General features: G+C 43.2%; 3 protein-coding genes and 2 long non-coding RNA genes across 8 annotated transcripts in view; 3 read left to right on the top strand and 2 right to left on the bottom strand.

The window, feature by feature from the left end:
- PTPN12 (protein tyrosine phosphatase non-receptor type 12) overlaps positions 1-11,995 on the top strand; it is a 63,754-nt gene extending 51,759 nt beyond the window's left edge. For 2 of the 4 annotated variants that reach the window (XM_079993629.1, XM_079993631.1), the window contains 5 exons: positions 6,044-6,124; positions 6,731-6,822; positions 8,367-8,394; positions 9,351-9,467; positions 10,117-11,995. In XM_079993629.1, the coding sequence (XP_079849755.1) occupies positions 6,044-6,124; positions 6,731-6,822; positions 8,367-8,394; positions 9,351-9,467; positions 10,117-10,178 (380 nt within the window). In that variant the 3' untranslated portion in view covers positions 10,179-11,995. The remainder of the gene's footprint in view (positions 1-6,043; positions 6,125-6,730; positions 6,823-8,366; positions 8,395-9,350; positions 9,468-10,116) is intronic. The other 2 variants (XM_079993630.1, XM_079993632.1) reach the window with 2 other exon arrangements.
- Positions 3,019-4,497, bottom strand: LOC307225700. Its single transcript, XR_013843143.1, has 2 exons — positions 3,955-4,497; positions 3,019-3,631 (listed from the first exon to the last, which is right to left on the bottom strand). It is a non-coding gene; the product is annotated as an uncharacterized lncRNA (long non-coding RNA).
- A 938-nt stretch (positions 11,996-12,933) lies between the features above and the next one.
- Positions 12,934-16,148, top strand: LOC307225685. The gene is made up of 2 exons (XR_013843127.1): positions 12,934-14,542; positions 14,575-16,148. It is a non-coding gene; the product is annotated as an uncharacterized lncRNA (long non-coding RNA).
- A 154-nt stretch (positions 16,149-16,302) lies between these two features.
- On the bottom strand, positions 16,303-26,700 carry LOC307225680 (uncharacterized protein). Its single transcript, XM_079993756.1, has 2 exons — positions 26,524-26,700; positions 16,303-18,405 (listed from the first exon to the last, which is right to left on the bottom strand). Exon 2 carries the CDS (start codon positions 18,394-18,396, stop codon positions 17,698-17,700), a length of 699 nt encoding a protein of 232 aa, XP_079849882.1. The 5' UTR covers positions 18,397-18,405; positions 26,524-26,700; the 3' UTR covers positions 16,303-17,697.
- RSBN1L (round spermatid basic protein 1 like) overlaps positions 24,532-26,829 on the top strand; it is a 46,001-nt gene continuing 43,703 nt past the window's right edge. Inside the window, exon 1 of the mRNA XM_079993607.1 lies at positions 24,532-26,460. Within this exon, the coding sequence (XP_079849733.1) occupies positions 25,776-26,460 (685 nt within the window). The 5' untranslated portion in view covers positions 24,532-25,775. The remainder of the gene's footprint in view (positions 26,461-26,829) is intronic.

Here is a 26,829-nt window from a genome sequence, read left to right on the forward strand (position 1 = left end):
ACAGACCACACTGTTCAGCAGTGTTGGGGTTGCAGCTGGAATTGGCTGGCGGCTAAAAAAGATCCTTCTGCAACCTTTGGATCCAACTTAGAAAACTAAGGGGTTGTGCATATTATGAAGGTAGGTGCCAACACTCATCACATTTTGGTAACAGCTAAAAACATTTATTCTCTCAGATCTTTGCTGGGTATCTATACAAGTTGACCACAATAACTTAATGTGTTTGCTTTGACCTAATGTTTGCTGCTATTTTATTTATTCTGTTAGTATGTTTTAATAGTGTGAGCAAGCAGTCCTTGTTTTTGGGCCCCCTACATGCTCCCAAAAATCTGATATGAAGTGTGACAGGGGGTGACATGGGGCAGGGGCTGGAGGGGGAGAAGTGAAATTAGAAGTTTATGTGAAACTGCTATGTGGAAGTTTTCATAAATGAGAGCCAACATGAAGTGGAGTAGGACTGGCCATTAATTTGTTCAGGTTGGCCTTGGAAACATCAGCCTTGGTAGTAGGGAACAGCTGCTGTCATTCAGAGGCTCTTTAGTTGGGGAGGGGGCAGTGACTATTAGTCACAGCTTCCAATTCTGTTAGCTTTAAGCAACCAGCTCTCCTGCATGGGTAACAAACACTGGATTCTTGTAGGGCTGATTTTTGGAAAATAGACTTATGAGTACATTGTAAATCCTCCAAGTCTTTTTTTTTAAAAAAAATAATTTTTATTAACTGGCCAATCACATCAAATTAAATCACATCATATAAATTCCGAATTACAAAGCCAAATTTTTAAATTTTGTTGGGGGAACCCATACTTCAAGATCCAAAGGGGAATTCAGATCATCTTCTTATTACTGCGTTAATGTCCAAATCAGTCCCAATCAGTCCAAACAAAGTTCATAATTCTATCCAGTCTTATCTTGGTGTTGCCACATCATATCTTGTTCGTATAATTTCTCTTTTTCCTTTACGATCTCTTCTGTTAGTCTCCTTAAGCCGATAGCAAGTGTAATAATCCTGTGTGGATTTCCCGTTCCTTCACTAAGTCCAGATGGTTTCCATATATCTCCTTCGTAGATAACATCACTTTATCCATCATAAATTTTGGCATTTGTCGCTCTTAAGTCCCACCGAGGAGTTGATTCACGATATGTAAACAACTCTATTTCTCTCTTTCTCCTCCCAGACCCAAGAGCTCCCACAATGCCTCACAAAATGGCAAACGGCATTTTTTCCTGACTGCGTCACTCCAAAACTCTTAGCTTTCCAGCTTCATCTTGAAACATTGCTTTGGATCGAAAGTTTATCTCCACACAGCCTTAAATCCACAGCTTAAGTCCTTAATTTCTGACACATTAGGGGAGGGGGATTCTTGTTAAATCACATAAAAAGGTAGAGGCAGGTTTTTCCCCTCCTCCCCCCTCAGTCATTACCGTATCTTGACGTTCTTCTCGTATTTTATTGTTGTCTTGTTATCAGAGATCTCTTCTGTCAGCAGTATTTACTCCCCTTTTTCGTTGATGTATGTGCAATTAATCATGTCCAAATTATTTCTTTTAAAGATCATTGCAACCAGCGGCGCGAATTGGGGACGGCATCGAGGAGTGCCGAAAATCCCACAGGAGGGCTTTGTGCCTAGTGCCCCCACCCCCACAAATTCGGGGGTGGTATAGGGCACAGCAGGCAAGGGCCGTCCCCCCCATAATCCTGGGGGGGGGGGTTAAGGAGGCTAATTACCGCCATCATAGCCTCCAAATTACCTCGTGTGGGTCGGAGAGATGTTATTGTCAGCCATCTTCCGATGCGCCACCTAGTGGCCCCCCGTAAATCCCCCGAGTCTTAACCACTAACTTACCTTTGGGCAGCTGTGTTAGCCAAACTGATAGGCATAGATCTATTTAAAATAGTTATTAGAGGGATTAGCATGAACCCATAACCAAAGATTGCAGTGTTCTTTTTCCAGGCACCAGTTACCACAGAAGTTTTATAGAATTGTTTAGGGCTTGCAAAGCTGGGAGAGGTTTCAGGAGGGGGAAGAGGGAAAAGGAGACCTTTTTCTGCCCTCTTGAAGCCTCAATTTACTGTGCTAAAAGAATGGGAGGGTGGAGGTTTTTAGAGGTCCTCCTTTTCCTGAAATCTCTCCAAATAGCATGGAGGAGGTTAACACTCCAAACACAATTCCCTTTCCAAGATGTATGTGTTGTGTTCCTGAGAGTGGGAAAGGAAAAATCTGTACTCCGTAATAAACCTTCTCCACTTGTGACAGGGAGTGATCTCTTGGTGTGCACCTCACTTCTCCAATTCCAAGGCACTTACTAAGGTTTGAAACATACAAATTTTGTGTGTGAAATCTCAGTCCAGAAAAGCAATCAAACTGCTGCTTTAGATTATGGTAACATGCTTTTCCCCTGTGTGTTTCTGATTGAAGGTGCTGTTTAGCTTCAGTAGTGCATGTTTTTTAATGGAAAAGGAAGCAGGGGTTTTTTTTGGCAATTTGTCTGGGAAGTAACCAGTCATCTCCTGTTGTCCTTAGTGTTTCCACACAGGTGTCCTTCAAATGCAGCCACTGCCATGTGGGAACTGCTTATCTAAGATCAGATGCCATGGGGGTGGGGGCTGCATGTGAATGGGGCCACCTCATGGGTCTTTCCAATTTTATCTGTGTCCAATGTTGTTGTTTCTATAGTTTGTGTTTCAAATGCACACAGTGCATTAACAAGCCAAATACACATTTGTTATAACTCGGTTGGGTCTAGTTGTTTTGCTCAGCAGTTGTCTAGGTACTTGGGTGGTGTTTCCTTAATTCTTCTAATTAAGGTATTTGTAGAAAGAGTGTTTGCGTTTTATCTCTTTTGTTGCGCATGCACATGCATCTGCTCTGACTTTTATACCCACCTTTAGGATAGATACTATAAAATGTTAGGGGTTTAAATAAGTCTCTCCTGCTCCCCCTTCCTTTCATTTCAGTGTATGCCTTTAACGTTTTGTTGGCCCTGAAAGCTGTTGGGCTGTCCCCCCCCCCCGCCCAATTAAAAGAATTAATACTTTACTGGTATGTGGAAATAGGTCCACCTGAATAGGTGTGGAATTGCCTGGGTTTAATAGAAGGAACAAGTTGGAACCCACACCAAAATGTAATGTATGGTCTCCTTCAGGGCTCTGGAGTATGAGCCCTGGGCTGTTAAGTGCTGGGACTGGGTTTTCAGGAGGAGAAACTGTTCCCTCTCCTGAAACGTGTGCTAAAAGGCTCACATTTGGAGCTGGAGATTCGCAGGTGTAAACTGGATTGCATGCAGAGCTTATTGGGTTCGTTTCCCAGTATCTCTAGATAGGGCTGAGAATACTTCATTCTGAAACCCTGGAGAGCTGCTGCCAGTCATTGTAGATAGTAAGTACTAAGCTACTTGAGCCAGTGGTACAAGGTAGCTTCCTCTTTTTAAAAAAGCATTTAAAAATTGTTGCAACGTGGGTCCTGTTGTCTGGTGACTTCCAAGATTTTTGGATGTTTAGGATTGCTGAGCACAGAATGTTGAGGGTGGGGTGGGATGGGGAGGCTTGAAGTAGAGAAATGGAATTGGCCACTCCAAGTCCCTATTGTCTTCTAGAATCCAGGAGGTGGGTGGGGAGGTGAAGAACTCCCCTACTTGCCCTGTACAGTGGTGCCCCGCAAGACGAATGCCTCGCAAGACGAAAAACCCGCTAGACGAAAGGGTTTTCCGTTTTTTGAGGCGCTTCGCAAGACGAATTTCCCTATGGGCTTGCTTCGCAAGACGAAAACGTCTTGCAAGTCTTGCGATTTTTTTCACTCCCCCCCTTTTTTCTAAGCCGCTAATAGCCGCTATTAGGGTTGCTTCGCAAGACGAAAAAACCGCAAGACGAAGAGACTCGCGGAACGGATTATTTTCGTCTTGCGAGGCACCACTGTACAGGGATGCTTCAGAGAAGTGGGAAGGAGCAACATACCTTCTTCCTGCTCTCTAGAAATCCAACCAGCTTTCATTTACTTTCTTCCAGGAAGCTTTGCTGACATTCTTTTCCTCCATGAACTGGTGTAGCTGTTGTGCACAGGGGAAGGGACAGTGCATGTGATCTGCCTAGCTTTGGTACTGACAGGTCTAGTGTGCCCTGAAGTCTTGTTAGCTACCATAACTCAGCTAGATTCTGGCTCACCTGTTGTGGCTTGGCATCCAGTCTCCTTGCTCGCTCCTTGCCAGGTGTGGGAAAGTGTTTCATAGGGTTCCTTCCCAGAGGTTCCTGGGCCTGACACTGTGTATCACAGGTGCAGGAAAGGTAGGTGTGGGTTGCCATCCCGGCAATAAGTCACACTGAGCCCACTACCCTAGTTTATTGTGGCACGTGAATGCTGCCTCTGTGTTGTATTATGGACTATGACTTGTTCTATAAATCAGTAGGTGTTTACTGTTTTGCAAAGTCTTGTCAACAATTACAAATCCACTTGTAAACCACATTAACCTATTTAACCTAGATCAGGCACATCCAACAGGTAGATCACAGCTTTATTCTACAGGTCTGGTTGCCTTAGCAGCAAAGTATCATGACGAGAACCTGCTCGCCATCCGTAAATAATCAGTCTCACACCAAAATGGGTTGTAGAAATCTGGCCGCAGCTCTCCCTAGAAGCTGCTGGAGCACAGCCTTTATTGTGTGTCCACGAAAAGATACAAATTCAAGGAGAGAGCTTTGCCTCAGTCAGCAGATAAAAGACAATACAATACATTAGTCTCATGTTCTCACACCAGACCACGCAGTTGATCATGCTATGCTACGTGGACCAATCATTGGATGGCATGAGCTCTCCACGCGTTGATCATGCTTCCAAGCAATGCTTTCTGCTATGAAATCATCCTTGCAATAATGAACTTTTGCCCATGCTCTTATGGACAAATGACCATATTCCCACAGTATCAAGCATTTATGGTCTGTTATAACAGGTGAGAAGTGTAAAGCGAAGTAAAATAATAGAGAACAGCTCTTCTTCTACTGCTTATGCACAGGTTCTTAGTGAGTTGGTTATCTCCTTCAGGTACTGTAGATGTGCAGCCCCACAGCTTCTGCTTTAAGATTATCATACCTGGTTAATTTTGTTCACAATTATTTCAAAATGCTTGGATTTGAAGACATCGACACATCTGAAAAAAGAACTTCTCACATTTACTTGAGGATTAAGTCTGAAAGTCTGTTCCACATTTGAAAGGAATTGTCTACATGACATATTCATTGTCTGTGAAATAATACAATGGTGATTGAATCTGTCCAGTCTGTTCAGCAAAAATTCTTCAGAAAGTCGATTGAACATTCTAAATGCGTCTTTCATTGCTGTGCAAATCTGACTTTTTAGTAGTCCATTAGCCTCAATGGATCTTCCCTCCTCTACTTGGGCAGTGTTTCCTTGTAACTTTATATTAATTAATACAACTTCTAGCTATAATATGCAGCTTGAAACCAGAAGTTTAATATTTTGGCCCTACCTGTTACTGTAACATAGGCATTGTCAGCCAAGCTCTGTAAACTGCTTGTTTTAATGCCTTGACAGCACAACTCTATTGTATGTCCATTTAGAAGTCTGTCATATTGAGTTAAATAGGATGTGCTCCCAGATTAGTATGTATAGGATTGCATCATGAAAGAATTTCAGTTGCCATTACTTACATGACTTTCCTGGGAAAGTAGAAAGGCTGGATCCATTTTAATCTAATGGTTAGCTTGGTTAAAGGTCTGCATCCTGTCATCTTAATGAAAAAGCATTAATCTGTTGCTGCAGTTCCATGGCTTCCGCCTACTACAGGCATCTTGTCAAGTGAACTAATACATCAGACAAGGCATCTAAATACATTGTGGGCAGCCAGCCATTTTGCGGTTATTGTACAAAACACACTTGTATAAAGCCAGCAGGGCTATGCCCGACAGTGAAAAGTATATTCAGTTAAAACCTTTATTACAAATGATTTAATATTTTATTTTGTCCCAGGCACTCTTTTACATAATATATCTGTTTAAGTGTTAAGGTGTTCTCAATTTTTGGTGACTTTAGATGCTGGTGTTTCTGAAGACTCATCTTCTCCTCCTTTACCAGAAAGAACTCCAGAATCTCTTGTGCTTGCAAGTGAGCAGAGTGAGTTTCATTGTACTGTGTTGGTTTCACAAAAGTCATGAATCAAGCTTGTGCATTAAAGGAACGAACACTTTGGCCAAATTGCGATAGATATTGAGGTAACCAGAAGCTGGATAATGCATGTAGTGACAAACAAATAGATGTTCAGGTAATTTTAGTTTGCTGCATTATTGTTTTGGCTTATATAGTGGGCTTCCACTTACCCTGGTTACCTATGGTAAAATTTTTCTGGCTGCTGCGTTGCATAGAAAGATACATGCAGCCACCATAGTGCCCTGTGCTGTGTTTATATAGGACTGGGCTCCTACAGTTGTATTGTTCTCCCTTTTAGTCAGTTTCTGGCTTTGGAAATGTTAGATTGGGAAACATCAATATACAAGGGGCTATTCAACTAATTTTTACATGGTAGACCCACTGAATTTAATTTCAGTGGGTTTACTGAGAAAAATTCATTGACTACCATTTTCAATCCCCATATTGTAATGTTGTGTATTTTAAAAATACTGCAACTACCAATCTTGCTTAACTGTTAAGCTTTTATTGTTTTATTGAACTTGTACAGCAGCATGTCTACTGAATAATGTATTTTTAAATTGGTTTTCATAGTCACAACTTCCCCCAAAGCTGTTATCCTTCCGCGATCTGCTGAGTGGAGTTTCTCGCAAGACCAGAAACCTTCTGATCAACCAAAATGTACAGTAAGTATGGGATATTAGCTTTGGGAATATGCTTCAGGGAATATGCTGTCACTCACCCGGCATCCTATGGTATCAGGAATGAGATGGATAAACTGTGGGTGCAAAGGAATGACCATGAGCTCCAATTGGGAGCTCCAGAGTATATTCAATTCTTGTCCGAAAGAATCACAGCTTGCATTTGGCACCAGGTCACAAAGGGACAATTGAGAGCACAATCTAAGCAGTGTTTTCCAGTGGCTTCTTTCCCATACTTGATATCAGGGTGGCCCATGGAGGGTTGGCTACCTTTGGTTCTGGCCCTCTGACTGAAAGTGGTTCCCAGTCCCTGGGATACACCCTTTGAAGGAAGAATAAGTGTCTGCTTGTTCACTCATTTTTCTGGTAGCTCCCCAAAGCATCACTTGAGTTTTGATTTCAATCCAAATGATTTCATAAAATCTTTACCCTCCCCTCATCCAAATTGTTTGTGCTAGCTTAAGAAGTTTAGCCCACTGAAGGAATAGCTGCCTCCCATGTAAACCTAATAGGTCTCAGTACATCAGCTGCACTCTAGAGCTTCTGCTGCGGGTACTATTTAGGAAGAAAGTAAGATTAGCGTGGAAGGTTGGGGTGGGAGTTTCTTCTCTTCCCCCATATTTAGAATTTGCTAACCAGATGGGTCACCTGAGCCCAGCGTGAAAAAAATTCTGTGCAACCTCTTTAGGAAAGCAACTGATATTTTACTGTGTGTGCATGTGCAAACTCTGGCATGTATGGTTGTCTTGTTTTATTTTTAGCAGAAAATGTAATCTATGTCAAATTATGGGTTTAATGTTTTCCATGGAGTTATCATACTATATTGTAATTTAAGCCCCTAGAGTATGTTGAAAGAGAAGGGAAGCTGTGATAAATAGGGATGTGTGGGTTAAGGCATAAACAGTTGCTACCTTGTTTTTTTACTTTAAAACTTGAAGAAATCCCTAAGAATAATGAAGTATTAAATCAGAGCTTCATTGTGTGTGTTTGTGTGTAAAATACTCACACACACACTTATATATGAATGACAACAGAAAGCTTAAGGTTGGGAACTAGTCCTCCAGTTTTTATTGAATGCCAGATACTGTCATCCCTGACTGCTGAAAATGCTGGTTTCGTCATATGCCACGCTTCTTTGTGTGGTATATAGACTTACTGGCATCTCAAGAACACTACTATTTTGAAACTGCCTAGATGTTATGGTTGCAGTGGCAGAAATGCCAAAGGAACGATCAGCCTTTACTTTTCTCAGGATTTTATTGTGCAGAAACATTTTTTAAAGGTGGATACTTCCAATTGAACATAGGCATCTAGCATATGAATACGGTGGCCAGGTGAAAAAGTAGCCAGCATTCCTGAACCTTTAATATATGCATAAAAGGAACTTTCTCTTTCATACAACTGTTAAAGTTGTAGGCGCTATGTTCTCTTTTTTCATCTAGGCATTTTATGTGTGAATGGAAGCATTAGAGAATCTGAATCAGTAAAATATTTTTGAACCAACTTAAAAACATTTTTATTGTTAACAGGGATTGAAAATGGCGACTACACAGCCTGGTAAGCAATTCGTTTTTTAACTTTAAAAGGGACGAGATGTTTTGTTAATGAAATGAGATGCTGAGCTACTGAAATATGCTGCTACTTGGCTACAATAGGGGGATTTCTCTCACCCTAGATGCATCTAGAAAGTCATTCTACTTATGTATGGGGAAAGCAAAATAGCATTCTGGTTGTAATGTCTTAGGCCTTACGGGGCTGCTGCTCTGAGACTGGACATAGGGGACTGCTGTTTGAAAGGGGAATTGAATAATCCTGTGTGTGAGCAGAACAGGTTTTCATACTTGATTAGTATTTTTGTTTATAAATAGCAGCTGTCCTTGTGAAGGTTGTTTAAGCTAGGTCAGAATACAGGAGAGTAGCTTCTGACCAACATTGGTTAATTAATAGTTCCTCAAGTAGGATGCCAGTATTCTGGAAAAAAAATCTGTTCAAGTAATGAGACTTTGACAGATGAATGCCATGATCTAGAATCTTCATGTGCACAACTCCCTCTCAGTGCAACTGCTTCCCATTTCATCACAATCAGTCAGGTTTTTATTGTTTTAGCCAATGGCCATTACAATGCAGCTCACAAATGGACAAGGCAACCCAGCATATAAATTACACCACAATATTGATAGCTCCACTTACACATGCCATTGCAGGAAATGAGACGCCCTTCCTTGCATTACTCAGAATATTTTTTTGTCTTCCAATGTGTGAGACTTTGACATGCTAGTCTTGAAGCCAGAATTATGCCTTTTAACATGGATGTAACTTTAAGGAACAAATTATTTCAGTTATCAAGGCAATATCTACAAAGTTGCTTTTAGTTTTATAATACTGGGCCTTTGGAAACACTCTAAACCATACTTGGGACAAAACTGGATATTAACAGAAATTTGTTTTTATAACTGAATACTTAGAATTGCAAGTATGGTTATGCGTCAGTGAATTCTTTTCTTCCTTCCCAGATCATCCTGAGATAGCAGACAAATCACAGATTGATACTATACCTCAGCTTCCTCTTTCCAGTCCTGTTGTTAAAAGAGGTCCAACACCAGAAGTTTCAGTTGAGACTACAGATATTGGTAAATGGTGGCTTTTTGTTGTTTTCTAGCATTTGCTTATCGCAAACTACTTGATCTGTACATAACTCCTGTAGGGTGCCTTTTGAAAATACATGACGTACATGATTTGACCAATGGTTAATGTATCAGGAGGAAACAGTTTATTTCTTGGTAGCCACAAAAATCTCTTTTGTAACAGCTAAAGGTTTAATTCATTTTGGATAAGCAGCAATAATTGTGGAAATTGCAGGTCTAAGATATATGGGCCTAATTTTGCACCATTAATCTGGATGAAGTTCAGCAGGAAAGATTACTTTAAATGCAGTCAGTAATTGTGAAAATTACTTCAGTTTGTGAGTAAGCTGAGCATGTACGAAGTATTTCAGACTCTTTAATTTTTACAATTTATTATTCCCACAGGGAATATTAGAGGCATCTCACATGGGTTGTGATAGTTGCTTTATGAACATGCCTGCTTATTTTGTCCTTTTCCCATTTCTTCTGGGCGAGGTGCTTGAAGCATAATGAACACTTGAAGAATAGCCCCTTAGATTGAGAACTTGTGTTATATGTTTTTCCTATATTGGCTTTTCATTAGTAATATTTCTTTTCTTTTGCTACATTCCTTTTTTCAACTTACAACAGTTCTTTTCCCCTTTCCCTTTTTTAGGTTTTGGTAACCGTTGTGGAAAACCAAGAGGACCGAGAGAACCACCTTCAGAATGGACATGATGCAAGAACAAATGGACATTTTTAAATTATACTGGAATATTCCAAGTGCCACTGAACTCGATCAATAAATACTATTCCACTTTTTATTTTTTGGGACTAACACAGTGTACATGCAACTACACAATGGTACACTCTTCTATACATCCACACAAACATTAAGCATTCACAAGAGTGTTTTCTAGTATTGTAATCTAACTTTGCTGGGGCCATCAATCTGCCTTACTACATTTAGGAGAAAGTATTACATATGGTTTATTTTGTTACTTCAAGTATTATTGCCTTAATGTCTTTTAACCTGTTACACACTGTTTATAGACATGTTAATATGGTGAAACTTTTGACAAATTGAGTTTATGGACTTTTTTGCTAACGTTTGATTACCATGTACACTTTATTTTGTATATGTACAGGACAAGCAGGTATATAATTTGATAAAGCTGCAATCATAAAGTATTAACAGAAGGTGTAAGAAATCTCTGCATGACCTAATTTTTTTGTGTACCTTGTAAATTATTTGCCCTAATGTTTTAGTAAATAGTTTTCATTAAAAAAAAAGTTGGGCGCACATCCACAATTACAGGATAGCAGAGATGAAGATTGTAATACATTTTGTAAATTGTAAGCAAAAGGTTATTTTTATATTATATACAGTTTCACTGCCAGTCATAATTTGTCCTGGTTTTCATCTAGTCATGGAGTCCATAAGTGCCTTGAAAATATCAGACTTTAGCATGAATATGTTCACTGATTGAGATCAGCATATCAACTTATTTGAACTGCCAGTAAAAAAAAGAACACTTCAACTCACTCTAGTTATCATTTGTAATATATCTGTTAAGAATATGTAGAATCAGCTTCTAAAAAGAGAGCATTTGAGTGTATATTTATTTTACAAGCCCTTCAGAGCCACACTGGTAAGAGATCATTGAGACAACTTCAATGTACCAGTGAGTTTCGCTCTTACCCTTCACCCCCCTTCACATGATGTGTGTGTAAAACTCCTGTAGTCGGGTAGGAGAGCCAAAAAGAATGCCAATATATTTCATGTCTAGCATAGCAACCAATGTGCCCCTTGGGTTTCAGATAGTACATGGGTAAAGGTAAAGGTAAAGGTACCCCTGCCCGTACGGGCCAGTCTTGACAGACTCTGGGGTTGTGTGCCCATCTCACTTAAGAGGCCAGGGGCCAGCGCTGTCCGGAGACACTTCCGGGTCACGTGGCCAGCGTGACACCGCTGCTCTGGCGAGCCAGAGCCGCACACGGAAACGCCGTTTACCTTCCCGCTGGTAAGCGGTCCCTATTTATCTACTTGCACCCGGAGGTGCTTTCGAACTGCTAGGTTGGCAGGCGCTGGGACCGAGCAGCGGGAGCGCACCCCGCCGCAGGGATTTGAACCGCCGACCTTTCGATCGGCAAGCCCTAGGCGCTGAGGCTTTAACCCACAGCGCCACCTGCGTCCCAGTACATGGGTAGAAGAACCTAAAAAGCCCAAGACACACATTTTAAACGGTCCTCCAGCGGCTATTGTGGCTCATTTACCAGAAGTAATGTATTTAGTGTTAACTTTGAATTGTATACTTGATTCTGAACAAATTAACCGCCTGAAGCAAATTATACAGCAGGATGACCCCAATATGACCATGTACTATCTGAAACCAAAAGGGCACACTGGTTGCCAGATGTGGAATTTTTTTTTTCAGCTCTTCTACTCCACTATTGAAAATATAGATTCAAGATTTATTCTCATAAGGATCCACTACACATATGTGTTTGTTTCTGCTTTAAAGAATATTTAAATTAAATAATTCATTTCTTTACTGGTGTTTCACAGATACCATGCACAGGGCAGCAGTTGAGGGGGGAGCCTAATGATGCTCTAGAGATATGATACAGTGTTAAAATATGAGTTTATGCTTTCATGTTTTCCATATAAAAATCCTGCCAAACTAACACACAGAGAATCAGGATTAGTTTTTTGAGTTCAGTAAGGCACTTCATACTGTGTAAGAATTTGCAGATTAAAATTAATATTGGTCTTTCCCATCAATTCTTGGGTGTTAGAATGCCCCCACCAGGGTCTGAAGATAACAGTGTGGCACTTGGATCTAGTCCAGGAGTAGTGGTTGCTAACTAATTTCAAAGGAATGAATAATGAACCAGAGGACTACAAACACGCCTGTTACAGCATGCACCCCTTTCTCCATGAGGCTTGAGGGGAAATTGTTCCTTTCAGTGATGTCAAGACACTATTTCTCCCCATACAAGTGGAATCGTCGCAATAACAATGGTCAAAAAATTTAATTGACTACACTGGTCAGGCCAAATGTGTGGAACTCCATATTTGCTTGGGAAATTGTTTAAACTGGCCAGAAGCCTACTACATTGGTACCTCACAAGACGAATGCCTCGTAAGACGAAAAACTCGCAAGACGAAAGAGTTTTTCGTTTTTTGAGTTGCTTCGCAAGACGGATTTCCCTATGGGCTTGCTTCGCAAGACGAAAACGTCTTGCAAGTTTGTTTCCTTTGTCTTGCAAGTTTGTTTCCTTTTTCTTGAAACCGTGCATTCAGGGGGTGCAGTTGCGACTTGACTTCGAGGAGCAACTCATAGCGTGGTAGCCTTTTTTGAGGTTTTTGAAGACTTTGGTGATTTTTGAAGCTTTTCCAAAATCCGTGCTTCGCAAGACGAAAAAACTCGCAAGACGAAAAAACTCGCAGAACGAATTAATTTCGTCTTGCGAGGTACCACTGTAATCCCGATTTTTTATTTTTATGCCGCCCATCTGACTGGGTTGCCCCAGCCACTCTGGTTGGCTTCCAACAACTTAAAAAGCATCAGACATAAAAAAACTTCCATATACAGGGCTGCCTTTGGTTGTCTTCTAAAAGTCAGATAATTCTTTATTTCCTTGAGATCTGACGGAATGGCGTTCCACAGGACGGGCACAACCGCCCTTTGTTTGGGCAAAATGATTTTTGGAAGGTAGGAGAGAAGACAAATTTGCCTGTAGCGGTAGAGGCACCTTTGTGACTATGGCTCTATTTATGCCAGCAGATGGTCTGTGGTCAGAAAGGTTTGCTGAAATACAGGTGTGTATTACTTATGATTTTAGTAGCAAAGCAACCTTATAAGGCACTCACAGGAAATAAAAACAGAATCAGATTTTTCCCCAGGGAACAAGTTTTATTGAGAATGTGAAACAAAAAGCAATTCACAATTTAACTACTGAAGGCTGTTCCACAAAATGGAATTCATTATAATAAAAGCAAGGGATGGTGAAGGGGAAGGGATGAGTTGTGAGATGGGATGAGTTGTGAGATATGTGAGGCAAAGGAGGCATTCGGGGGAAAGGCAGAGAAATGAGATGGGAATTGGAAAGTGGGTGAGTAAACTTAAAAGCGGGAGCAATGTATCTTTTCTTTATACTGTGGTACCTTGGTTTACGAACTTAATCCATTCTGGAAGTCCGTTCTTAAACCAAGGCACGCTTTCTCTAATGAGAACACTGGTGCCCTTCCACTGTTTGACTTCCGTTCATAGACTGAGGTAAAGTTCGCTAACCGGAACGCTACTTCTGGTTTTGTGGAGTTCTTATACCAAATAGTTCGTAAACAGGGCTGTTTGTAAACTGAGGTATCACTGTAGTCTGAAAACAATGCCAGATGGAGCCAGGAGTAAGAGTTTTTCCAAAAGGTGGCAGGATTTCCCTTGCCACAGCAAAAAGACTCAAGGGCTTGAGTGGCTACAGACATTGGTGCCAAAACCAGGGAGCTAATCAGGCTGAGTTCCCAGCGAGACTGCGTGTAAGTTCAAAGAGTCTAAGGGAATTATAGTATTTGAAAAATGACTCCAGTGGCAAATGAAGAAAAGACTCCAGCAAATAACTGGAAGGATTGACTGGTTTTTTTGGTGCATTTTTTTAAAAAAACCCACACACATCAAAAGTTGAATGTTGACTATAAGTGGGTGTACTGCAGTAGTAATTAGATGGTCACATGAGAATTCAGGGATCAATAGTCAACTGCTAAGTGACGTCTTGAGTGCAACTGGGAAGTGGAGGTTAGGCTTTCATAAATCCAAGCCCTCAGACTAGCACTGCCAGTCTTTTCCAACCTAAAACCATGCTGATGTTTTAGACTACAAATCATCAGCCTTGGCCAGAAGCGTGCAAATTGTGTCTGAAGCATTTGGAGGACACCACGTTGGGGGGTACAATAGATGATATCCTTAGTACATAGTGTTTTCAGAATGTGCCAAAACTGCATCACTTTTGGTACATATCTTCTGGGGGGTGGCTATCAAAGACTGGGTGCCACAACAGAAAAGGTCCTCTTCCTTGTTGTTGTAAGGTGAAATTTCACAGGAGTTTCTGCAGAGGATCTTTATACACTGGTAAGTTAAGTGCAGGAGATCCTGAGGTAACCACATCCCAAGATAATGGCCTAATTCCTGAGTTAAATGTTAGGGTTTAGGGAAATGTTCAGGATGTATGTGTGCAACTGAAGGAACTATGAGGGGATGAGTTGATAAGGGACTGCAAGGTGTGGCAGGTGGGTGGGGTTGACAAACCAAACAAGCAGGGGTGGTATCCCTTCATACATAACACTGTAATATAATCCCACAGCAGTTTGTGGTTGCTGATTGGTGGTACTGCAAACTGCACCATGACAACACACTAGCCCAAGAACTGCTGTGCTGTCATGGCAGCATCCGAGACCAAGCAGGGAGGAGATGGGTGACCCAGGCCAGTGAGTGGGTGAGTGTCCCCAGAAGTGGGCAGGCATCCTGAGTGAGCAGCCAGTCCGGACAAGCCAGCCACTGGATTTACAGTGGTGGTGGCATGAGATGAAAGTGACCCACACCGAGCCTTTCAACCAGTGATTTCCAAGGCTGAAAGGATCAGTATGGTGCAAACTTTGCAAGCATTTCTATGTTCCCCGTCGCTGCCATGGATGATAGGGGAGGGGCAGCAGAGGGGGAAAGTTCCACTTCACCTCCCTCCCTCCACCCAATGCTGCCGCCACCACCATGGCTGCTAGGGAGGGAAAGGGGAGATAAGCCTGCTGTTTAAAATGACAGTAGCAGCTGTGACTGGGAGGTCTGCTGAGATGATAGTAGTAACAGCCCACCCATCTATCTGGCTGAGTTGCCCCTGCCACTCTGTGTGGTTTCCAACACATATAAAAATATAACATTGAACATTGAAAACTTCCTGTTACAGGGCTACCTTCAGATGTCTGCTGAAAGTTGTGTAGTTGTATCAGGAGAGGAGGTATAAAGGGGTTGGGTGTGGCAGGCAGGTGGGGTGGACAAGTAAGTGGGCGGGGTGGCAGCTCCTACCATAAAAGGGGGAAAAAGTGATCTGCCAACCACTACAAGCTGCTGCTCCCCTTTGGCACAAACAGTGATCTGTTTGGGGAATATTTCAGTTTATATATAGTTTACGGTTTAATAATTCTATCCCTGAGTAAAGAATTCCATATTTCATGAAAGGAAATGTAATTAAGTACAAACTTACATTTTGGAGGGAAATGTTGAAGGTAAGAAACTGTGCTATCTCAATATCAACTATAAAAATCATTCAATCATAGTCTGGATTTTTTTAAAGCCACTAAAATGAGCTGTAATAATTTGTCAAAGTAATTCCACAAAATATCTAGGGATTCTTATAAAAAACAACTTATTTCAAAACTATCATGTGTAGATAAGGTTTCTTAATGCCAAGTTTTTTGAACTGAAATGCATAGGTCCATGCATAACTCCACAAATGGTCATCTCAGGCAATTATAAATATATTGATAGAAAATAAAATAATTGGTATGGATTTTTAAAATGTCATTTTTAATGTTCTCTTTTGTTGATAGTCCCATCAAACGCAATGCAGAAAGTATACATAACATTAGTCTTGACCTTATCTCAAAATGTATACCAAAAAAAGGACAAAAAAATTACAATCCATTTCTGTGACTTTTAGATCTTAAAGAGGGACAAATTGAGAAAAATCTTAGGTTATGGAGGAAGAACAAATTTGTAGTCCATGCAGTTGCAGTGCATGTTATTTTCTAGGTCAATTAGCAAGGAGTTTGAAAGAAAGAAGTTTGGCATGTTGTTTAAAAGAAAACAAGCATTTTCAAATTCCGCCTTTGTGAATAAGCAATGCAAAATTTGCAGTGTTTTGTCACCAAGTGAAGTCATTAGCTCCAGAGACAAATGCACTGTGCATTTTCTCATTATTGGTTCCCATAAGTTGAGATGGATGTGATGTATCTATAAATACGTTCATCCACATGTTCTTCATTCTTTGCCTGCAGCACCTCCATTTTTTCCCTAGTTATCTCATAAATTTACATTAGACAGCTTACACTGTAATGCAACTGACGTCAGGAAACAGCCAGTTTGCCTTATCCGTGTGACAACAGTGAAAAAGTATAGAATAAACTCAAGACAATATTCTTCATTCTCTGGATCCTACCTATATAACTGCTATGCCCGCTCCCAGTGGGTGCATCCTAACATGTAATGCTGTGACATGGGAAAATACATCTAGCCTCCCACCACCCTTGCACACCCTTCATCATATCTCAAAATTAAACATTTTCCAATCTTAGCTATGGTAAGTGAAAACAAGGAACCTTTGTAGGCTATTTTTTGTGATTAACCACAGTTCATCCTGACTCAGTCAACCCAGCATCCTGCAGTAATCCAAAATGGAACCAAGAGCTTACAAATTCTCCACAGGTGAACAGGCTCAGGGAGGGAGAGGGGAGAAAAGAAGGCAGGTACATGCCCAGGAAGAGCTAGGCTTGTTTTTGTAACTCTGAGGAATTGTTGCAGCTGAATCAACCTGTTTTTGGAAACTTGTTCATCAAGTTCACTCTATTAGATAGGATGCTATATCCCTAGCCTACTCATACGTCCAAGTTTGGACTATACTTAAAACAGTATTAATCAGAAATTCTACCTCATTTATTGTAGATTCTCAAACTGAAAAGTCTCTCATGAGTCACATTAAAGCACCTTAAACCTGCAACATTTAATAGACAAGCCAAAATACAATTTTTTCTAGTCAGAGATGACCTCTGTGAGTATAGAAAGAGAGGGCAAAATGAATGATATATTACTTACAGTACTTATTTTTAAACAAATAGAAAATGATTGCTTTCAAATGCTTTAACTATCACTGGGCAACAATTTTTTACTTTTTGAATGTTGTCTAGATTTCTACAACTGATTTAGGGTATTTTTGCACTGCTGAATCAGGAAATGGCATCTGTTTCTCTCCATCAGGTCAGGTTTTTGTGCTATGTTGATTTGAAAAAATCAGATCTTGTGACAAAATCGATTACATTTTTGTGGCATTCTCAGCTGATTTTTGTCAACACACATCATCCTAAATATGTTTTTAAGAGAAAAAAATGTTTTTCCAACAACATATATTGATTACCTGATAGAAACATTGATTACTGTAAACTGAATGGTGGGTATTGATAAAGGTAAGTACACGTAAATTGCATATTGCTTCACAATTTTTCAAACTTCAGGGCTTGGAACTTCCGTTTCCTGGAACTCCTGGAACGCTCAGCGGCAGGAAGGTCTCTCTTCAGAGTCTCTTTGTCAGAGAGGAGGTTTTTTTCCTTCAATCTGGATGCCAACAGTTCGGCAGAGTCCTTTGACAAGCTGAGGTCGCGAATTAGATCATTCAACTCCTTTTGGGAAAATGGATGTGGAGCATCATCTTCAAGAACCACTTCTTCTTCTTCATGTCCTTCAACACTGGAGGCATCTTCGTCACTAATGTCAGGAATTTCTCCGAAGATAGGCACTGGAATTTCATCACAATGAGCTACAGGACGACTTGCTGATTGAAGATCAGGATACTTGAGGCTGCTCCGGTTCTTTCTGTTGATCCCCGTCACATCAACAGCACAGAAGTAGCAGTCAGTGACATGGTTTGTCGGCTCCCTCCAAACCATGGGAATTCCAAAGTTCAGACTCCTCTTGCCATTGGTCCACCCACGTAGAGTCTCGGTGCATGCCTTGCACACCATGTGTGGCGCCCAAGCTTTATCCTGGTCACCAAATTTAATACCAAAATAAGAATGGTAAGCACGCCTTATGAAACTTGTGACTGGCTTCCTATTAGGAGCAATGGTGTATTCTCCACATATGTAGCAGAACACGTCGGGCTTATTTCTGCATGATCTTCTGGCTGAAGTCATCTCATTCACCTGCAAAACAAAAATAGGTGGAGTTCCCTATACACTTCGTGGGGCGGCTGCCCCATTAACTTAGTTTTGATCCCCCAACTTTATGCTTTGCCGCACCAATTTATGGAAGATTTCGAGGTTTTATGACTTCAAACTGATCCCTTTTCGACATAATCACCCAGAACTATCGGACCTGAATACTTCTTGTCATTAAAATAATCATTTCCAATCAAAACAATTATTCAACATGGCATTTTACCCCCACCAACTTCTTCTAAAATGCTCCACACAAGCGTACATGTGAACAAAAACGTAAAAAAAACGACATGTGGCCATAGCTCAAAAACTTGACCTGATTGAGCAAAACCAATGTGATTTTGGGATTCAGCGCATCAGATTCGTCCTAAATCAGCTGAAAAAACGCAGACAACAAATTTGTTGTTGACCAGTGATTGTTAAGCAAACTTAGAAGTTCAATTTACTTGATCATTAGGGTATGTGTAAGAGACAAGTTTAATTATAAAGAAACTAGACAACAAAAAACACTGAGCCATTGGACTGAAAAAGATGAGACCAACCACCACTGGCAATCCCCACCCTAAGTTAACTACTAAGTATGTTGGACTTATCCCAAACAAATGAACAATTTGACTGCTCCTTTAAATGTTTGCCCAGAAATAAATCCCAAAGAGTTTAATGGGATTTATTGCTATGCTGCCTTATGTTCAAATGCAAATGTTTTTGTAGAACAGTACCACATAAAGCTCTGTGAAGTTGTGGGAGGCAATTTTTGCATTTCCTACATTAGATACAGTTGCCATCACAAAACCCACCAATTCAGCTAAGTTTGGCAAAGAGATATGGATGCCTAATAGATGTTCTGCCACTTTCAAAGTGTCTGCTAGGTCAATAATTGTAGTCAAATTAGCAGCAAAAATCAGTTTAGCTGCCTGTTCTCTTGCCACTTTTATGCTAAACATAGCAGTCGGCTGAGTTTTACTCAGAGAAGAGCCATCAAAATTAATGAACCTAACTCATCATGTTCATTAATTTAAATATGTCTAGAAGACTACTACCCTTAGACTTCTACTGTAAGCTTTTTAAAAATAACTATTTAGGGCAGAAATTAGTACAATTTAATCTTAACTGTTCCACTGTCCACTACTGTTCCAATGTGCAGTGAATAAGAACCTGTAGTCTAGCAACATTTGGAGGGCTGCAGGTTTCCCGACCTAAACACTACTGGTCCTGCAGGGTGAGACTGTCAGAAAACATTTAAACTGATTGCAAATACATCAGCTTTTAAACTGATTGCAAATACAAGTTTTACTAGGCCTGCTATTTCCTTCTGTAAATCCCCCGCAAAACCACATATAAAGTTTAGCAGGCTTTACTGCTTCATGACACATTTGAAGCATCTCCACCCTTATTCTTTTTATATAAGTTTTATATAAGGAACTATGGAAACCATGAGGATACCACTTACCCAGAAATAGTTATATGGTATTAATACCATAATAATTGTACTAGGGCAGGAAAATCTGAAATAGATTCATACACCCAATACAGATACCATACATTCTGGACTAACCTGGAATATAACTATAATCTCTGCATTCTTTCAGCATAGTGACTGGGAGACATGACTGCAATTCACAGGACAGATTTCTAGTAATCACTAGCCTGTTAAAAATGTGACTATTGCAACAAGGCGGAAACATGGGGAAAATGTAGGAAAAATAGACTAAAGGCCAATAATCTTATTATTTGACTATTTTTTAAAACTACTATTAGTGGATAGACTAATAGCAATTGATGTAATTGAACCAATGACTAATTGAAGTAATTGATAAATATATAAACAAATATAAGAATGGTTTATTAAAGGAAGAACTGTAATGAGGGCCTTCTTGGTGGCTGCTCCCAGACTTTGGAACTCCTATTATTATTATTATTATTATTATTATTATTATTATTAAATTTTTATACCACCCTATACCCGGAGGTCTCAGGGTGGTTCACAGAACAAAATCAAAATATACCACAAAATATATAATCAAAATAAAAACTACCTAATAACCCCCCAAAAACCCCAAGTTTTAAAAGGGCTTAGGATTTGTCAATGAAATCAACCAAAGGCATGGTTAAAAAGGAACGTTTTTGCCTGGTGCCTAAAGGTGTATTATGAAGGTGCCAGGCGAACTTCTCTGGGGAGAGCATTCCAGACATGGAACCACTGCAGAGAAGGCCCATTTTCCAAACCTCTCAAGGAGGCACGAAAAAGAGTTTCAGAAGTTGATCCTAGGGTTCATATGGAGAGAGGCAGTCCTTGAGGTATTGCAGTCCAGAGCCATTTGGCTTTATAGGTCAAAACCAGCACTTTGAATTGGGCCTGGAAACTAATTGGTAGCCAGTGCAGTCGGACCAGGATCAGTGTAATATGCTCAAACCGTCTTGCTCCAGTGAGCAACCTGGCCACTGAATTCTGCACTAGCTGAAGTTTCCAAACCGTTTTCAGAGGCAGCCCTACATATAACGCATTGCAGTAATTTAACCCTGAGGTTACTAGAACATAGACAACAGTAGTGAGGCTATCCCTATCAAGATATAGGTCTAAACCACCGAGCCTTGGGCTTGCTGATCAAAAGGTTGGCGGTTCGAGTCCCCGCGACAGGGTGAGCCCCCATTGCTTGGTCCCAGCTCCTGCCAACCTAGCAGTTCAAAAGCATGCCAAAAGTGGAAGTAGATAAATAGGTACCACTCCAGCAGGAAGGTAAACAGTGTTTCCGTGTACTGCTCTGGTTTTGCCAGAAGCGGCTTAGTCATGCTGGCCCCATGACCCAGAAAAACTATCTGTGGACAAACGTCGGCCCCCTCAGCCTGTAAAGCGAGATGAGCGCCACAACCCCAGAGTGGTTCGCGACTGGACTTAACTGCCAGAGGTCCCTTTACAAAAATAGGAGCTTAGATGGACCACCAGAGCCTCGAGTGACACCAAAGGATCCAGGAGTACTCCCAAGCTATGAACCTGCTCCTTCAGAGGAAGTGTAATCCCAGGAAGAGCAGGCAATCTCCTGCCTATCTGCTCTATGGAAACACCCACTAACAGTGCCTCAGTCTTATCTGGATTGAGCTTCAGTTTGTTGGCTCTCATCCAGTCCATTACTGAGGCAAGACACTGGTCCCGCACTTCCACTGCCTCACCTGCATATGTAAAGGAGAAATAGAGCTGAGTGCCATCAGCATACTGCTGAAAACATACTCCAAACCTCTGGATAACCCCACCCAGCAGTTTCATGTAGATGTTAAACAACGTAGGGGATAGGATTGAGCCCTGTGGAACCCCACATTGAAGGTTCTGTGGGGCTGAAAAGCATTCCCTAAGCAACACCCTCTGGGAACGACCATCCAAGTAGGACTGAAACTACTGCAAAGCCGTGTCACCCACCCCTAGTTTGAAAAGTTGCTCCAGAAGGATACCATGGCTGATGGTACTGAAAGCCGCTGAGAGGTCGAGAAGAATTAACAGGGATGTGTTTCCCTTGTCTCTCTCTCGACAGAGGTCATCATACAGGGTGACCACAGCAGATTCTGTGCCAAAACTGGACCTAAGCCCCAATTGAAATGGATCCAGAAAATCAATTTCTTCCAAAAGCACCTGGATCTGGTCTGCTTCCTAGAGAAGCTACACTGGCTTCCTCCTTGCTGACCTTCTGCCAGCAGGTGAAGACTTTCTTGCTTCTATAGGCTTTTCGGAATTGACTCCTTTTCATTAAAGGGCTGGTGTCATGCTGCTTTTATTGTAATGTTTTAAACAGGTGTTATATATGTATACAGTTATAATCCTATTAATGTTTAATTGTATTTTAAGGATTGACTTTTCTGTTTTTAGTGATTCTTGTTTTTATATGCAAGTTGCCTTGAGGTTCTTGAAGATGATGTTGATGAACGTGAGGAGGATGCTATACATACTGTATAAAAACAAAATAATGACATGTTTAGCCCTGAATGTGGAAATAGCGTAAGATAGATTGGAGTAGGGCTTTTATGAATGAATTTTTTTGGGGGAGGGGGGAGAGCCTAGATTATATATCTGTTCCAAAATTTACAAGTTTTACACTAGACAAGAATGGCAAGAAATTATATCTAAGTTTATCTAGATAGAAAAAAGTGCAAATAAATAACAGCAATTGTAGCCTGTAAGGAGGACTGAGAATCCCCATTTAGAAAAGTATTATGAAGCAGAAATTTTGACATGTGTAGTGCTTTGAGGAATACCAATATTAGGCCTATGCAGAAGCACAAGGTGCAAATGAGTATTTCATGGAATCAAAGAATTGCAGAATTGGAAGAGATCCACAGGGTCATCTAATTTAACCCCCTGCTATACAAGAATCTCAACTAAAGCCTCCATGACAAATGGCCATCCAATTTGGATTCATTTATTGGAGTCTTTGGGGAAATAGAATGGTAAGAGAGAAGGTGAATGGAAAGTGCTGGTTGTGTAACAAAACAAAAGGAGATTCATACATATATGGTGGAAATGATGGAAAGATAGATCATGAATACATCCGAGAGGCACTCATTAAAGATTCCCCCTGTAGTACTTCCCACAGACTAAGACAAACAAAACTGGGCAATTTCTTTCTCTACATTGCTATCAGCAAGAGCCATAAACTTCTCTCATTGCTTTATGCAGCTGTGGAGACCTTGTCTATAGAAGTCAGCAGTTTGCCTCAGAAGCCACGACTTGTTATCGTCTGGGAAAAGCTTGCCCTTCCAAAAATAACTTCATGGCCTCTCGATTTTGATGGCCTTCCGCAATTTCTGCAGCAGTGAAGTGTAGTATGTCCCAGTAATTGTTATACCCTTTCCAGGAAATCTATCATCATTACTCCGCATTGGTCCCACACTGATCTTGACATCTGCAAACAGTTATGCAGGGATCCTCCAAAACAGCAACCTCCACCTGCTGGATGGCGTCTTCATCAATGGCGGACTGTGGTTGCCCAGGAATGGGAGCTGTTTCCACTGAAGTCCGGCCACACTTGAACTGACGATGCCAGTGCTTGACTACGTCATACGATGGGGCATCCTCCCCATAAGTCCCTTTCATCTCATCAAACGTCTCCTGTGATGTGCGCCCTTTCAAGTACAGGAACCTGATAAGCACTCTGCATTTGACTGGTTCCATTATCAGACACTACTCCACATTAGCATTTGTAGCACAGAAATTGTTAGGAGTTCAGAGCTACAAATTACCACATTACCTATGGAGAGGTGTATACATGTATACACATGCAATTTAATCCTACAATAACTGGAAGTAGGTCGAGGGAAATCTTTAATGAGTGACCCTCGTACATAGAAACTTTATTTGCATTAGCCACTATCCAGAGCAAGAAAGCTAGATTATTTTGAGGTATGGTAGTAAGTTATATTTAAGCATTATTTAACAATGGTCCTCCAAGTATACTATATTTGATCTTATTCTTAATTTTTAAAATACCATTTGTGTAGGAAGAGCTTCAGGGTTTTTTTGAGTTTTAAAAGCGTTCACACATAAATACATAATTATGCATACTGTAACTGTACACCAGCATTATAAGGAGGAAAAATGATTTCCGCTTGAGCTGGGCACAGGGCAAGAATCACCTCATCAACTATTTAACCAGAGTTATCGCAAGAACAGAGGGAGGCAACTAATCCACTTTTAACTATCTTCAGTCTATGGCTGCTGCACAAAATTTACAAACATAAACTTCTGCATGTTTAAAAAGGTAAAGGTAAAGGTACCCCTGCCCGTACGGGCCAGTCTTGCCAGACTCTGGGGTTGTGCGCCCATCTCACTCAAGAGGCCGGGGGCCAGCGCTGTCCGGAGACACTTCCGGGTCACGTGGCCAGCGTGACATCGCTGCTCTGGCCAGAGCCAGAGCCGCACACGGAAACGCCGTTTACCTTCCCGCTGGTAAGCGGTCCCTATTTATCTACTTGCACCCGGAGGTGCTTTCGAACTGCTAGGTTGGCAGGCGCTGGGACCGAGCAGCGGGAGCGCACCCCGCCGCAGGGATTCGAACCGCCGACCTTTCGATCGGCAAGCCCTAGGCGCTGAGGCCTTAACCCACAGCGCCACCTGCGTCCAAAACAGAATGTCCTTCGACTCAAAAGCAAAGCCCACGGTGTTCAACAGTGTCTGTCTCCAGGCAAGTGTCCTTGCTTGTAGCCCTGCAGTGGAAACCTCTGCCCATCTCACCTGCCCCCTTCCTCTCCAGCCCCAGTCCCTCTCCCACCTCCCGGCCACGCGTGGGCTGACACTGCCTTCCTCGCAGAGTCCTGCTGTTATTGGACTACAACTCCCATCTCTGCTTACCTACCCCTGGCTGGGCCACGTGGGCGTTGAAATCCCAGCAAAACGCGCAAGGCCACGGGTCCCCCACTCCTGCCTTGCTGGGCTGTTGTAAGGATCGCGGCCAGACAGCGCGCATGAAACGCTTCAAACCACCAGAAAGCATTATAAGTCAGGCCGCCTCCTCAGAAACAAGTCCCCCGCCCAGAGTTTGGTAGGCCTTAACTGCAACCTACTGCTATAGAGCTCTCAAAAATAATAATAATGTACACACGTCTCTGTATATCTCGGGTAAGAAAAACATACTGTTCTCGGTCGACGACGACGACGACACCGTAATGGCTTTTTCACACGGGCACCATCTTAGGAGGGGTAATTCTCTTGTGTGAGGGAGAGGGAAGGGAAGAAGGGAGGGAGAGATGCCTCTTCTAAGATGGCTGCCGCCCTCAGCCCTCAGAAGCCCCCTTCAAGAGACGAGAGCGCGGCCCCATTAAGCGCAAACGCCTTTTTTGGGCGAGCGAAAGTCGTCTGCTCTCGCCTGCAAGCCTCGGCTGAACGTTACCCGTTTCTGAAGGGCAACGTGGGGAGAGCCGCGGAGAGGAAGGGAAATTTAAGCCGCCGCAGAGATGGAAGACGCAGACGCCGCCGCCGCCTCCGCCGCCCTTTCCCAGGTGGCCGGTCGCCTCTCCAGCTTCGCCTTCGCCCCTCGCTGCCCATAAACCACCTGAAGTAACGCGCGGAATCCGCGACAAGCTCCGACTCGCCCGGCCTCCCCTTTCTAACTGCGCCACTCGCGGCGGCAGCAGCCGCTGCTGCTGCTGTGGGAAAGCGACCAGGCGGGCCGCAGCGGCCCGAGTTCAAACCCCGCTCGGCGATTGGCGGCTTTCTTTGTCCGTCCAATCCTGGCGCCGCTTCCATTGGGAGGGGAGAGTGGCGCTCGCGGGCCGTGAGCCCGCCCCTCTCTCTCTCTCTCCCCTCCTCCCTCTACCGCCCGGGCTCTCTCAAGCGACGAGCGCCGTGAGGTAAATACAAGCAGCATCTCAAAATGGCGGCGCCACCGAGTCCCGGACGAGGCGCGGTGGTAGCGCCGCAGCCGGAGCCCTTCTCCTCGAACTTGGCGGCAGAGAGCAGGGCCTCTCCGCGCGGCTTCCCGTCAGCTGCCAAGCGCATGAAGGGAGCAGAAGAGCGGACGCTCAAGGGGCCTAAGCGCGTTAACGGCGAGGGCGGCGGCGGCAGTAATAGGCAGCAGCAACAGCCGCCGCCGCCGCCGCACATACCAGGGGCGCCAACCCCGGTCGGACACGGAAGCCCCGCCGTGTGGAGTTTCACGGCGTTCTCTTCGGGCGGCGGCGGCGGGAGCGCGGCGAGCAGCGGCGGGTCTTTCGTTTTCCCGCCTCAGCTGCCCCACAAGTTGCCGCCGCCGCCGCCGCCGCCGCCGCCCTCCCACCGCTGCCTGGCCTCGGGCGCCGACGGAGGCGGCGGCAGCAGCAACAGCACCAGCGCCGGCGGCGGCGGCAGCAAGACCAAGAGGCCCAAGGAGAAGCGGGACAAGGAGAAGAGGAAACTCGGGGCCCTGCCTGGGTCGTCGTCCATGGTGGCGGCAGCAGGAGGCGGCGGCGGCGGCGGCGGCCCGAGCGCGGCTGGCCGGGAGGAGAACGGCGACGTGAAAGCGCTGCTGCGGCGGCGGCGGCAACAGCAGCACCGCCACCGCCACAGCCACCGCCAGGAAGGTGAGCGGAGTGGGACCCGGGGGAGGCAGCCGGCAGGCCCGGGGGTGCGGGGAAAGGGCCTACCCGCCGCGCCGACTCGGGGCTCCCAGGAAAGCGGCCGCGTTCAGGAGGGAGAAGGAGGAGGAAATGGTTGCTCTCTTTAGCGAGGCTGACACCGGAATGGCTGACTCGGCGGCACAGGGAACGAACACGTCGGCTCGCTGCTTCGCCGCGTGTCTCCGGCGGGGGGTGGGTGCCCTTCGCCCTGTCTTACCGGGGCTACACCTGGGGGTGCTTTGAGGCTGGTGGGCTCCGTCGTGCTGCTGGTGGCGGGCACCTTTTGCAGGGAAAGCGGCAAGGGCAGCGCTGTCTGGCGGCTCCTGTCAAAAA

Source organism: Podarcis cretensis, assembly GCF_951804945.1.
Source record: "Podarcis cretensis genome assembly, chromosome: 10".
Classification (NCBI taxonomy): domain Eukaryota; kingdom Metazoa; phylum Chordata; class Lepidosauria; order Squamata; family Lacertidae; genus Podarcis; species Podarcis cretensis.

Coding starts and splice junctions, on each gene's coding strand:
- LOC307225680 (XM_079993756.1), bottom strand. CDS start 18,396: ATGACTTCAGCCAGAAGATCATGCAGAAATAAGCCCGACGTGTTCTGC.